The sequence below is a fragment of the Protobothrops mucrosquamatus genome, unplaced genomic scaffold, assembly GCF_001527695.2.
Source record: "Protobothrops mucrosquamatus isolate PMUCROS unplaced genomic scaffold, P.Mucros_1.0 scaffold2731, whole genome shotgun sequence".
Classification (NCBI taxonomy): Eukaryota; Metazoa; Chordata; class Lepidosauria; order Squamata; family Viperidae; genus Protobothrops; species Protobothrops mucrosquamatus.
Genome location: NW_015388773.1, coordinates 134,494 through 149,345, shown reverse-complemented (window position 1 = coordinate 149,345; position 14,852 = coordinate 134,494). Strand labels below are relative to the sequence as shown.

The following is a 14,852-nucleotide window of genomic DNA, read 5'->3' as shown; positions in this document are numbered from 1 at the left end:
AATAAGCAGACCGTCTATATTGTCCAGTACCAAAGACTGACGAATCTTTTATGCTTTTATCTTTCAGAATCAGAAATGGTATTATCAATTCTAATACCTACTGTTATTTTCACCATTTTCTTTTTGGGGGGTCAGGTCAGATAAATTCAAATTGAATACTAAAAATGTAACCATCTGAAAGATTTTTGGTTTGTACAAACCAAACGATCTGTGCTTTTTGTAAATGTGAGGAACAAAATTGTGAAAGCGTTCCATAATTTACCATAGTATAAATTTACATAAAGCATTTAATTGAACGTGAATAGTTTCCTGCTTTCCTTTTTAAACAATTCATATTAGTCTCAGGCTGAGACTGTGCAGATGCATTTTACTACGTAAAGACATAGTTTTAATTCTATGCTTGTAGTTAAATTTTCTCCTACGCTTCAAGTATTGGCAACTTTTCCCCCTCTATTGCTTTTTAGAGAAACCAGCATATAATAATAATGTTGAATTCAATAATGGGAGAACTTCTAACAATACTTAAATATTTGGTAATATTTAATTAGCAATACTTAAATGCTTCATAATTGATAATAAATATTTGGTTTGTGCCTGAGTAAACGGTGTTAAATATCTACTGACAGCCTTAAACTTTGTCCTTCTCACATGGTTGTGTAAATGCATAAGGTTACTTCACTGATTTACACTGACTTTCTGGGAAACTAAAAAAAATGGGTTTTGTAACACCCTGCTGTGACAGAAACAGTTTACCTGCTTTTTTTGTCTTAAGTTTCCATACAGCATACCGTAAGCGCGCACTTTGCCTTACTGCAGCTGTGTCAGCTTCTTGGAATTTGGTACACTGTAGTTGTGTACAAATCTACTATCTCCCTAATAAAAACCTGATTCAGTCTTGATAACATGCATTAAAAAAAAAATTCTAGAGCAGCATTTTTGAAACTTGGCAACTGTGAAGTCCTGCCGTGTGGACTTCAGTTCCCAGAATTCCTCAGCCACTTCCAGGAGTCGAAGCTCACACATCTTAAACCTTTCAAAGTCTGAAAAAACACTGCTCTAGAGCAGGGGTAGGCAACCTTGGCTCTTTTATGACTCGTGGACTTCAACTCCCAGAATTCCTGAGCCAGTATGGCTCAGCTTGGAAACCTCTCCCTTTCCCCTCAGCATGGCTGGCTCAGGAATTCTGGGAGTTGAAGTCCACAAGTCGTAAAAGAGCCAAGGTTGTCTACCCCTGCTCTAGAGGTATGTATGTTGTGCCTACCGCTGTCTGCACCAGCCCATTTTGCCCAGGGCAGGGGTAGGCAACCTTGGCTCTTTTATGATTTGTGGACTTCAATTCCCAGAATTCCTGAGCCAGCCACGCTGAGGGGAAAGGGAGAGGTTTCCAAGCTGAGCCATGCTGGCTCAGGTATTCTGGGAGTTGAAGTCCTCGAGTCATAAAAGAGCCAAGGTTGCCTATTCCTGGCCCAAGGAGAGAGCAGGAATTAGTCAATCCCAAAGTAGCTATAGGATGTTATTTGTTCTCATTTGAAGATCACAGACGAAGTCTGCTTCATCTTCCCAATGCTTTTGATTCATGCCGAGTAGTGTTTCAGCAGCTACATAACAGACCAGTGTTATTAGACAGGACATGGGGCAATTAGAAGAGTTACGTACATCCCCATGTATTATAACTTTGGGGACAATTCAGAGTTTAAAAAAAACAACAGATCAATTTACATCGTTTATTTAAATGGCAATTTTACAAATGCACACCAGAACTTCCTTTGGCACTTGGAAACCCGAACCTCCTAGTGATAACGATGAAATCTGAGGCATAAATGCAGTCTTTAAAAACCCTGCTTTAAAACATACAGTGTAGCACAGTTTAACAAATATTCCATCTTATATATAAATTATTAGTAGCAAACTTCAAATAAGAACAGCACAGTAGAAAAATAAATGGGGTACGTGATGATCGTTCAGTTTGATTTTTAACTGAATATTATTTAATTATTAAATACCATTGATATTATCTAAAAGGATTCTGAATTTTGTTCTGTTACCTATTATGTGCCTAGAGATGGTTTGAATAATAAAGACCGGAAGCTTTAAGTTAATTGGAATATTAACTGTTATTCTAAGCTGTCAGTGTAACACTGCAAAACAGCCAAAATATTCCTCTACAATATGCTCCAAGAGTTAAAATGAATGGTAGCAATAAGTACAATAATGTTTTAATGTCAATATTTCATTTAAAAAAATCTGATCTCGTTAATGCCTGCCCCATATACTCCCCTGAAAGCCTGAGGAAGAATTTATCGTACAAGGCTGTATAGTGCTCCAGATGAAATTTAGAAGAAACACCTCAGAACATATAGAACAGGGGTGTGAAAACAGCTGTATCTGTTTCCCAGTTTGCTCAGCTGCAATGTGGAAACTTTGGGGGAGACTTTTACAATTGCCTAAATCTGGGAACAGACACAATTGCTTTAATGAGACTCGGGACAGGTGCGGTGTTTACACTCTTCATTCTGAAATGCTGCACATTCCTATTCATCTAGTCTTCACAACAGTATCCGTACCCTGCCGAGAACATTTTCAATACACGTACGGGCTTTTTATTAAAACTGCACACTAGTTTACTAAGGAGCTTATGAGTCACTGCGACTACGAATCCAGTATTCGATATTAGAAACTGGCGCAGCAAACCAGTCACTTAATTCTTCCTATGTAAACATCAGGGACCCAAAAGTTGAAGCCATATGACCCAAAAAATAATAATAAATAAAATCAAAAAGGTGCATTATTCTAATCAAAAGCAAACCTTAACGTGTTTAGTACGTATATCCGGTGATTTTTGATAGCCCGTTGCTGAACTAAGTGTTCCAAACATTTCGTAGTCCTCGACTTACAACTGTTCATTTAGTGACCGTTCAAAGTTACAACAGCACTGAAAAAAAAGGGACTTATGACCATTTTTTAATGACCGCTGCAGAATCCCCGTGGTCACGGGGATCAATATTTGGACGCTTGACAACTGATTCATATTTATGACGGTTGCAGTGTCCCCTGTTGTGATATGACAAGCAACATCAAATGGGAAGCCAGATTCACTTAACAGCCGTTGTGACTAATTTAACAACTGTGGCGATTCATTTAACAACGATGGCAAGAAAGGCCGTAAAATGGGGCAAAGTTCATTTAGCAACTGTTTCTTAGCAATAGAAAATTTGGGCTCAATTGTGGTCATAAGTCGAGGACTATCTGTACTCCTATTTAAAAACGCCCTTGTAAGGAAAAATCATTATCTACATGTAGAATATGTTAATATGTAATTAGGAATAATTAAATAGAAAATGAGATGCCCAATATCAAATATTAGACTTCGTCAAAGCAGTTGCCAAAGCCTAGTGCAGGGGTAGGCAACCTTGGCTTTTTTATGACTCTGGACTTCAACTCCCAGAATTCCTGAGCCAGCATGGCTCAGCTGGGAAACTCTCTCTTTCCCCTCAGCATGGCTGGCTCAGGAATTCTGGGAGTTGAAGTCCACGAGTCATAAAAGAGCCAAGGTTGCCTACCCCTGGCCTAGTGGCAGATTCTTGTTAAACTTTTTCTTGTTAACATTGTTAAACTTAACATTTCATTGTGACATTAAAGCAGTGTTTCTTAACCTTGGCAACTTTCAGATGTCTGGACTTCAACTCCCAGAATTCTCCAGCCAGTTGAGAAAACCTGCATTAAAGCATATACAGTCCATAACAAAGTACTCCACCAAATAACATTTTTTTCATATGTTATGAAATGAGTTAATCGTGGAACAGTAAACTTGCATTTAAAATGTTTTGCAAAACTATCTCAACACCATCTTTTAATAGCCTTAAAGATCGTGAGGTTTGCAATTTTTCGGCTCTTCATATTATCTACTTTTAGCCTCTGAGATGCCTTTGAATACTTCCACAAATAAAAATGATTGCAAACCACAGAACAGAAGCACCTCTAGTGTGATGTGGATTTGAGGATTTGTTTATTTTTTTTTATTTTATCAGTTGTCATACCAATTTCTGTAACTTTTATGAAATATTTAAACAGAATGTAGCGTTAAGGCATTAGATGAGGACTGAGGGACCAATAGAACTGAACATTAATTCAAGTGCTTGCACAACATTGGAATACTATTATCTCTTCCCTACATGGCATGCAAGTATATACCAACAGTATTCTAATTCAAATTAACTCTAAAATCAAGTTTAAAAAAAAACCGGATTTCAAAACAACACTACTACAATTTCTATTCAGTGCTGCTCTTCTGGAGCAGCCCAGCAGGGTGGCTTACAGTTAAATTAGGCTTAAATCAAACTACAACAGTGGAACATAGCAAATGTATTTGCCTGTGTTTATTTTTGTTTTATTTAAGAAAATTTATATGACTGCCTGCCCACTCTGTGATTCTGGGTGGATTACAAAAAATAAACCGGCGTTAGCTAGTGATTTCAATCCAGAGCTGCACGGCGGAATAACAACAGGGCCACAGAGCAAAGAATCGGGCAGCGATTCGCTCACAAGACTAAATTCCAGGCCACAAAATATGTGAGGCTATAAATTAAACATTCTCTGTGAAGTCTTGTTAAAACTCCAAACTGCAAATTGTCCAGCTGCATCGTTCTATTGCGCCACGCCTTTCAATTTATCGCTTCTCCTCTGATGCAGGCAGACTACAATTTATTTATACTATTACCCTTAGCAACTTCTCCCTTCAAGTACCATTCAGGCATTGGAAAGTTTAGCAGCAAATGCAGCATCCAATTTCCATGTGGATATAATCGGTTCCAAATGACTGTATCTTCAAATACGTGGACAAAAGTACCGAAGTCTAGATATCTATTCATTACCTTACCAGTAACTTTCAACGCATTCTCAACGCATATAAATTGATTTGAGAAAAGGAATCTTTAATATTTAACAAAATGTAGTAAACAAGACTATGTTTTTTTCTACCATTTGTACAACTTAATAGAAACAAGAGATCTGACCCGCTACAGCAGGGGTAGGCCACCTTGGCTCTTTTATGACTCGTGGACTTCAACTCCCAGAATTCCTGAGCCAGCCATGCTGAGGGGAAAAGGAGAGGTTTCCAAGCTGAGCCATGCTGGCTCAGGAATTCTGGGAGTTGAAGTCCACGAGTCATAAAAGAGCCAAGGTTGCCTACCCCTGCCCTACAGAAATGCATATATAGATACAGTATGAATACTTGAATTCTACTGCTTACTACAATGTCCTGCTATATTTGAGATAACAATAGCTTTGGTCTAGCAGTTTTAAATATTCCACATCCCTTAGAAGGATCAGTGCCTTGATGCAGCCCAACTGCTTGTGTACCTAGCTATATTAGCGTATAGTCAAAAGTTGCAGATGATGCTCTGTGACTAGCTTCTCATTAGTGACCTTCCATTGATAATATCCCATTTCAAAATTGAAGCTGGGGATGGAAAGACTGAGTGAAGAAGGACACAACATAAGCAGAGAAGATACGTTCAAACCGCTCAATCTCAATTAGCAATAAAGCAGAATTTTATTTGCAGTCAACCAATAAATTTCATGCCCTCTCGCAAGGCAGACTTAAATGTTTTTTTAATTTTGTTCAGTTTTCAAGGGACCTCTGCCAGAGGCATTTTCAAATGCCACGCCTAAGAAACTGATAAACCAAAAGTCTTAAAAAACATTTTAAACTGTGGGATATTTTCCAAAATGAACCAACGGCTGTTTGGGCAGAAGCAGAGGTTGGTAATCCTATCGTGAGTTTTGCCAAACTCAAATTATTCAAAGTACTACTTGGAAAAAAATTGATTTTTTAATTTAGTAGGAAAAGAGAATAATAGCAATAGCACTTAGACTTACATATTTCGCTGCCCTCTAAGCGGTTTACATAGTCAGCCTCTTTCCTCCAACAATCTGAGTCCTCATTTTACCGACCTCGGAAGGATGGAAGGCTGAGTCAACCTTGAGCCGGTGAGACTCGAACTGCTGGCAGTTGGCAGTCAGCAGAATTAGTCTGCAGCACTGCATTCTAACCACCAGGGTTCTGATAGTCCAACAACCTATAGCTGCTCAATCATAGACATAGACTCTTTTTCCATAATCAAGTTTCCAGAAGGATTTGAATTCTCCAGCCAAAATTAGAACATGGAATTCAATACATATAAATTTCAAAGAACAGATGCCTGAATTATAGTGAGACCAAATAAGGGTCTAAGTATAATGTCTGAGAAATACACACTTGCAAAGATAAAAAGTACCAGAAACAAAAATGAATTACGTATTAATGTTGCAGGAGTCTTTGCCAACAGCTCTAGGGGGCCATATTAACACATCAGCTGAAGCATGCTGCCCTTGGCAAACCCCAAAACAATTCTTCCAAGTTATTTTTGAAACACACACAGGCTTATTTGGCCATTTTAATTCAACAATACCTCGAAGTACATTCTGCACTTCTGTTTAACTGCCTTCTACCCAGCAAGGAAGACGATTGGCCTAATCAACAATGCTACCTGTGGAGATCTGTGCAGGAGAAGTGCTTCCATTTAATATTTCTACAAATAACTAAAAACATCCTCGCAAACATGCAGTGGCTTGAACTTAAATATAGTGATTTTTCTTTTCCACAGTACCCACGTTCGCCTCTAATACGTATTGCCACATGGGTTCGTGGCGGTTTGACAACCCATATTGTGGCTCTTGACTGGAATACGGAATAAGGTCCCATCAGAACATACGCAAAGTTTGTAACGTTCCCAGTCACCATTGTTAAATTGTTCCTTGTGAGAAGAATTTGGCAGTCGGGATACGTTGATCATCATACTTCCATTCAGGATAATGGAGTTGTCCTAGGAAAGGAATATGTTGAAATCAATAAACATGTAACTATCTTCATAGTCGATACTTTAGAACAGAGGTCCCCAACGTTTTGGACACCAGGGACCGGTTACGTGGAGAGAGGTTTTTCCACGGACCAGAGCGGGCATGGTTTTGTGTGCTGCCTACATCCTGTGGATGGGGCTTTGCTTGTTTGTGTGGACCGGCTGCTGGCATGCCACGGCCTGGTACTGGTCCTCATTTGTGGTCATAAAGTCGAGGAACACCTGTATAAAGATAGGCATATCTCCAACTTTTCTTTATTGGAAGTGTTCAAGTGGAAGCAACCATCTGGGGTGACTAACTTGGACTCCTAAAAATTGAAGAGTTCGGATTTCATATTCTAAAGGGGACAATCCAATGTTACGTTTGTCTGAAATCATCGTACCTTATTTTATACATGTTCCTTCCCTCTCTGTGATTTTATATTTGCTGTGTTTCCCCGAAAATAAAACCCAACTGGAAAATAAGCCCCAGCGTGATTTTTCAGGATGTTCGTAATATAAGCCCTACCCCAAAAATAAGCCCCAGTTAAGATGGTCAGCCAGACAGATGCATTTAGTACCGTATTTCCCCCCCTCCCAAATAAGATCTAACTGGAAAATAAACTCTAATGTAGGGTAGGCAACCTTGGCTCTTTTATGACTTGTGGACTTCAACTCCCAGAATTCCTGAGCCAGCATGGCTCAGATTGGAAACCTCTCCTTTTCCTCTCAGCATGGCTGGCTCAGGAATTCTGGGAGTTGAAGTCCACGAGTCATAAAAGAGCCAAGGTTGCCTACCCCTGCCCTAAGGTGTCTTTTGGAGCAAAGATTAATATAAGACCCGGTCTTATTTTGGGGAAAACACGGTACCTGCATTGCACTCCGAGTATTGAGCTTACTTACAGCTACATTACAGGTATAACTTGACTTATTTATTTATTTATTTATTTATTATTTAGATTTATATCCCGCCCTTCTCCTCGTAGGACTCAGGGCGGCTGACAATCAATTAAAATACATAAATAACAATACAGGTTTAAAATTAATTTAAAAGAAATATTAGAGATTGTCCAATTTAAAATATTGATTAAAACCCCTCTAAAAATTACCCTAGGCCAGTCCTGCGAGCTGGAATAACCAAGTCTTGAGGGCGCGGCGAAAGGAAGGGAGCTCAGGGATAACCCTGATCTCTGGGGGCAGTTCATTCCAGAGGGTGGGAGCTCCCACAGAGAAGGCCCTCCCCCTTGGGGTCGCCAGCCGGCACTGTCTGGCCAACGGCACCCTGAGGAGACCCACTCTATGGGAGCGTACAGGTCGATGGGAGGTAATCTGCGGCAGGAGGCGGTCCATTTGTTTAGTGATTGTTCAACATTACAATGGCACTGTAAAAATGGACTTAAGGCCAGTCGTCACCTTTATGATTGCAGCATCCCCATGATCAAATCCAGGTGTTTGGCAACCAGCATGTACTTGTGACCACTGCAGCATCCTGGGGCCGTGGGATGGCCATTTGTGACCTTCCCAACGAGCTTCTGACGAGCAAAGTCAATGGGAGATTCACTGAAGAACCACATGATTCAGTTAAAAACTACAGTGATTCTCTTAACCGTGGCAAAAAAAAAAAAAAAGGTTGTAAAATCGGGCGCAACTCCCATAACAACTTCGTTGCTTAGCAATGGAAATTCTGGTCCCAAATGTATCATAAACCGAGGACTATTTATACAACAGAAATTCCTTGTTTAACTGCAGTGGAATTGTGCTTTATGCTTTAAAATAAACTTCACCAATATTGTCTACACGTTAAAGCACACACACACACAAAAACTTAGTTTTAAAAAAAAGGGAAACTGTCCACTCTTTTTCGTAGTCCCCTGTTCATGTACATAACAAAAGTTGTGATGGCGGGCCTGCAGTGAAACTGCACTCGGGGTCTTCCACAGCACTGTGCCTCGTTCCTGGTTTTCCCTGTTGTCATTTCAGTGGTTACAACAGCAAAATTGGATGGATTTCTCTTCATATAGTGGGCAAAATACAGGTAGTCCTTACAGTTCGTTTAGGGACTGAAGTTACAACGGCCCTGAAAAAAAGTGACTTATGACTGTTTTTCACACTTACAACCGTTGCAGCCCCCCCGTGGTCACATGATCAAAATTTGGACGCTTGGCAACTGACTCGTATTTATGACGGTTGCAGTGTCCCAGGTTCATGTGACCATTTTTTGTGACCTTCTGACAAGCAAAATCAATAGGAAAACCAGATTCACTTAATCTTGTTACTAATTTTAACAACGGCAGTGGTTGCTTTAACAAATGTGGCAAGAAAAGTCGTAAAATGGGACAAAGCTTACTTAAATTTCTCACTTAGCAACATAAAATCTGGGCCCAGTTGTGGTTGTTAAGTCGAGGAATACCTGTATACTTTTTGGCCACAGAGCATGAAGCTCTTTCTGCTGCAAACAGGGACATCATAGGATGCTTTTTTTTTTTTTTAGTTTTTGTTAAACTTTAACAACTTATTCTGATCATTACTGTAAGCAGGAACAAACACAAGTTTTGAACGAAACCTTTTCAGATGTGAACCATCTCATTCTGAGTGTTTGGTAACCGGTGCTGAATGTAAAACAGGAGTGTGCCCCTGTTAACTTTCAGCCTTTGTGGAAGTTTTTTTGAAACGCTCAAAACATTTCCAAAATGAGGAGTAACTTGTCTGAACCACTCAAAACAAAAGGTGGTTCAGAATATTTCAGGAATTCAAGAAAGATTCATTCCATGATATTGTTTGCACATTGCTAGTTCTAAACTCCCATGTGTTTTGAAAAAATGGGGTTGATGCATCATTTGCTAGCTGTGAAATGTTGCAGTTACAATACATCAAAGGATGACATGTTGGAAAATCTCGGCTTAAACCCCTGACATACTTCTCTTTTGATGGAGGGTTGAACCCACTTCATTATTGCCACTACAGAACTGAACTTGCTTTACGTACCTTAGCAGGAGGGCAATAATTAATGTAGAAACTACAACTGGTTTTGCTATAGTTTTAAGGTAATAACAATATTTTGATTAAAAAAGTTTTCTTTTAATGGAACTGGATGATTGCTTTTATTTGCACTTAGAACGGGACACTGTCTTTTTATTCTTCTGCAAAGGCACTTTGTTGTTGTTAGTTGCGAAGTCGTGTCCGACCCATCGCGACCCCATGGACAACATTCCTCCAGGCCTTCCTGTCCTCTACCATCTTCTGGAGTCCATTTAAGCTCACTCCTACTGCTTCAGTGACTCCATCCAGCCACCTCATTCTCTGTCGTCCCCTTCTTCTATTGCCCTCAATCTTTCCCAGCATTAGGCTCTTCTCCAGCAGGTCCTTCCTTCTCATTAGGTGGCCAAAGTACTTGAGTTTCAACTTCAGGATCTGGCCTTCTAAAGAGCAGTCGGGGTTGATCTCCTCTAGGACTGACCGGTTTGATCGCCTTGCAGTCCAGGGGACTCGCAGGAGTCTTCTCCAGCACCATAGTTCAAAGGCCTCAATTATTTTGGGCTCAGCCTTTCTTATGGTCCAACTTTCACAGCCATACATTGCAACTGGGAAAACCATGGCCTTGACTAAACGCACTTTTGTTGGCAGGGTGATGTCTCTGCAAAGGCACTACTTAGTTTTAATATTCAAATATCCTATATTCGCTTCAAAACATAGCTACAAGTGTATGAGTGCGCATAATTTATTCAGGAATTCAACAGAGCATTTTGTGTATGAGCTAGAAAGTGTTTATGCACGAAACAGATTTAAAGGCCATTTGAAAGATTAAAAATATAGTGTGTGTGTGTGTGTGTGTGTGTGTGTGTGTGCATGCAAGTTTAAATTCACAAATGACAAAGCTGAACCAAATGACATTCCTTTAGTCGAGTGACTACATTACAAAATAGCTGAAAATCCTGGAATTACTTACTGCTTTCAGTTCCAAGTTGCGTCCCATGGAAAACTTAATAGTTTTGCCCGTAATAAACACTCCTTCATTTCCACGGACAATAGCACGCCCATCAACTTTTATATTGAGATCACTGGTGGCATTGCTTGTAATCTAAGAAAAGAAAAAAAAAAGAGCATGGCTATACAATGTGTTTACTAAACTAGTTATCAAATTTATAAAAATATCAAAATATCTTGCGTAAAAGACGCCTTGTGCTTAAACAGGGCTATTCACTATTTGCACTTTGATTATAACACATAAATAACTGCTTAGGATTAGCAGATCTGGATTTAAAAAATGCTCCCAGATCTGAATTTTAAAATTCTAGATTTCTATCTTTATTTGTCTGTTGTCTCATTTGGACTCTTGTTACCGAAAAACTTAGTAGCTTTATGTGAACCAGGGTTCTTCAAACTTGGCAACTTTAAGACTTGTGGACTTCAAGCTGGCTCAGGAATTCTGGGAGTTGAAGTCCACGAGTCATAAAAGAGCCAAGGTTACCTACCCCTGCTCTAACCCGTGGTTTAAATGTACTATCATTCCAAGGTCTTTCTGTTAAGTATGCTTAACTAGGTACATCTTAGTTATCATTTGTTTGTTTATGCCAGTGGTTCTCAACCTTTTTAATGCCGCGACCCCCAACCGGTCGTAAGTCGAGGACTAAACCGGTCGTAAGTCGAGGACTACCCAACCGGTCGTAAGTTGAGTACTTTCCCTGCCTGGGAGCGCCGCGCATGCGTGGTTCTGCCCCCTGCGCCGGCCGAGGCGTAGCTGGCAAGTGGCAGAGACGGAGTAGGCCGACCACCAGCTGGCCCAGCCCAAGGGAGGTAAGGCACCCGCCGGAAAAAGGGAAAAAAATGGCGGACAGCCTTGCTTGGCGACCCCCGTGAAATGGTCGATCGACCCCAAATGGGGTCGCGACCCATAGGTTGAGAACCGCTGGTTTATGCTATGTGCAGAGTACGAGACCCTACTTTTGCAAATTTATATGAATCTCAATAAAAATATAAATAAAATTATGAATTTCAGATGTCATTATTTTTTTAAAAAACCAAACAAACATATTACATATGTTTGCGGTTGGAAATAAACCAAATATAATCCATACCCTTTCTGTAGATGCTTTTTGCACATTTAAAATTTTTACGCCACTTGGCAAATGAAACTCATGGGTATTGTAGTCAGTGCTAAACAAAGTGTTTTGAGTTCGTGGGTCAACAAATTCCATTCCGATATCACTGGTGATTGAAGTTTTGTTTTTCTCCACGCTAAGTTTCGTTTCCCCCTGCTGAAATACAATCTTTAAAAAAAGAAAAGAAAGAGGGCGCTGAATTTAATAACAGAGAATTTATTATGCTTAAATTATTAATTGGTAGGGCTTTTTCATCTGAATGAGCAATTTATCAACTTACTTTAAAAAGGTATAAATGCGAGACAGTATCCAACAAATCGCAGTGAACAAAACAATTAATAAAGAAAACTGCAATATCCAGCATCATAGAAATAAAAAGAAAGAATTTCACTAACTAGCAAAGCAAGCAAATGACCAATAACAAAAACCCAGATTTTTGATTTATCAGAGATGAATAGAATGAGCTGGAAGGGACCTTGGAGGTCTTCTAGTCCAGCCCTCTGCTCAAGCAGGAGAACCTATACCAGGGGTAGGCAACCTTGGCTCTTTTATGACTCGTGGACTTCAACTCCCAGAATTCCTGAGCCAGCATGGCTCACCTTGGAAACCTCTCCCTTCCCCTCAGCATGGCTGGCTCAGGAATTCTGGGAGTTGAAGTCCACGAGTCATAAAAGAGCCAAGGTTGCCTACCTGACCTATATCATTTCAGACAAGTGACTGTCTCTAGCCACTTCTTAAAAATCTCCAGTGATGGAGCGCCCACGATTTCTGGGGGCAAGCTGTTCCACTGGTTAATTGCCCTCACTGTCAGGAAATTTCTCCTTAATTCCAGGTTACTTCTCTCTTTGTTCAGTTTCCAACCATTGTTTCTTGTCCTGGCCTCTGGTGCTTTGGACAATAANATTTCAGACAAGTGACTGTCTCTAGCCACTTCTTAAAAATCTCCAGTGATGGAGCGCCCACGATTTCTGGGGGCAAGCTGTTCCACTGGTTAATTGCCCTCACTGTCAGGAAATTTCTCCTTAATTCCAGGTTACTTCTCTCTTTGTTCAGTTTCCAACCATTGTTTCTTGTCCTGGCCTCTGGTGCTTTGGACAATAACGTGATAGTAGCAGTATAAGGGTCTCCTGAGGGGAGGGTATGCCACAAGAATATTGATTAAGAAGATTTTCCTCTTGGTTAGATTCCAGCCATTCAGCAAGATAATATGAAGCCAAACCTCAGATACTGAACATCATATGCCAGGAGGCAGACACTTACTGGCTGATTTTCTCCCACAATCACCAAATCTTCGTTCCGTCGACCTCCTACTGTGCTCTTATACAGTGGATGTATAATCCCCATATCAGAATCTTGTTTAAACCGCAGTAATCCGCTATCGTGAAATTCCATGCTATCACAGCCATTGGGTCCAATGCGAATTACGGTCCAAATTATGAAGGTGATCTAAAAAAAAAAAAGTAAACATTGCTTGTTACGGTTCTGAAAGATTAATTTTGGTTGGAAAACCAATTCACCTCTGAGCCATTTTGGCCTTCTCAAAAACTTTTGAGAAATGTTTGTGCTACAGCAAGCTTGAATGATGTCCATGAAAGGCAGCTGCCTATAGCAGTATAGGAAACAATGTCCTCTACTTATAACCATTCGTTTAGTGGCCAGTGTTACAAGGGCACTGAAAAAAGTGACTTATGATCATTTTACACACTTATGAACATTGCAGCGCCCCCCTGTGGTCAGGTAATCAAGTTCGGGATGCTTGATAACTGGCCTGTATTTATGACGGTCCCGGAGTCATGTGATTACTTTTTGCGACCTTCTGATAAGCAAAATCAAGGGGAAAGCCAGATTCACTTAACAACCGTGTTACTAACTTAACAACTGCAGTGGTTCACTTAAGAATTGTGTCAAGAAAAGTCATAAAATGGGGCAAAATTCATTTAATAGCTGTCTCGCTTAGCAACAGAAATTTTGGGCTCAATTGTGGTCATAAGTCAAGGACTACCCATATGAGGAATGGCTAAGATTCTTTCTTTTATAAAATGAAAAATAAAAGGTATATTTAAAACATGATATATTTTTTTCCCTTCTTGCATCCAATATTTTAGCTATCAATGAGATGTAAATGTTCTAGATCAGGGGTCCCCAACCCCCTGTCCGTGGACCGGTACCAGGCCGCAGCATGCCAGCAACCGGGCCACACAAAGCCTCATCCATGGGATGCAGGCAGCACACAAAACCATGCACTCTCCGGTCCGTGGAAAAACCTTTCTCCACAGAACTGGTCCCTGGTGCCCAAAAGTTTGGGGACCTCTGTTCTAGATGAAATTCTGGACTACCTGTTTGGATGTGATTGTTTTGAAGTCTTGAAACGGGCATTATTTATACATTCTTTTTTGCTTTTTCTGTGCACGTTCTTTCAAAAATCTATTAGAGATTACCGTAATTGGGTCAAAATGTCTCTGAGGAACATCTGCGAACATCATTCTTACTTCATAGATATTAGTTACTTATTCGGCTTGTAAAATCTTAGTTTTTCTAAAGTTTTCTATGACCCTATATTTAAAATCTAGAATATATCCGCAAGATCATACAATTTCATGTTGTAATCTATGCCTCGGAAGAAGGATCAGTTAACTTTCACCTAATAGGGGGGAAAAAACTATACCTTTCTCTATAATATAATATAATATAATATAATATAATATAATATAATATAATATAATATAATATAATATAATATAATATAATATAATATAATATAATATAATATAATATAATATAATATAATATAATAATATAATATAATATAATATAATATAATATAATATAATATAATATTATAATATAATATAATATAATATAATATAATATAATATAA

At 39.5% G+C, this 14,852-nt stretch overlaps 1 protein-coding gene across 1 annotated transcript in view; it reads right to left on the bottom strand.

Annotated features, from left to right (window-relative positions):
- Positions 1 to 6,536: 6,536 nt before the first annotated feature.
- Positions 6,537 to 14,852, bottom strand: part of SGCB (sarcoglycan beta) — a 15,997-nt gene continuing 7,681 nt past the window's right edge. The window contains exons 4-7 of the mRNA XM_015825627.2: positions 13,235 to 13,420; positions 11,951 to 12,142; positions 10,822 to 10,953; positions 6,537 to 6,863 (exon numbers count right to left, since the gene is read on the bottom strand). Of these exons, the coding sequence (XP_015681113.2) occupies positions 6,660 to 6,863; positions 10,822 to 10,953; positions 11,951 to 12,142; positions 13,235 to 13,420 (714 nt within the window). The 3' untranslated portion in view covers positions 6,537 to 6,659. The remainder of the gene's footprint in view (positions 6,864 to 10,821; positions 10,954 to 11,950; positions 12,143 to 13,234; positions 13,421 to 14,852) is intronic.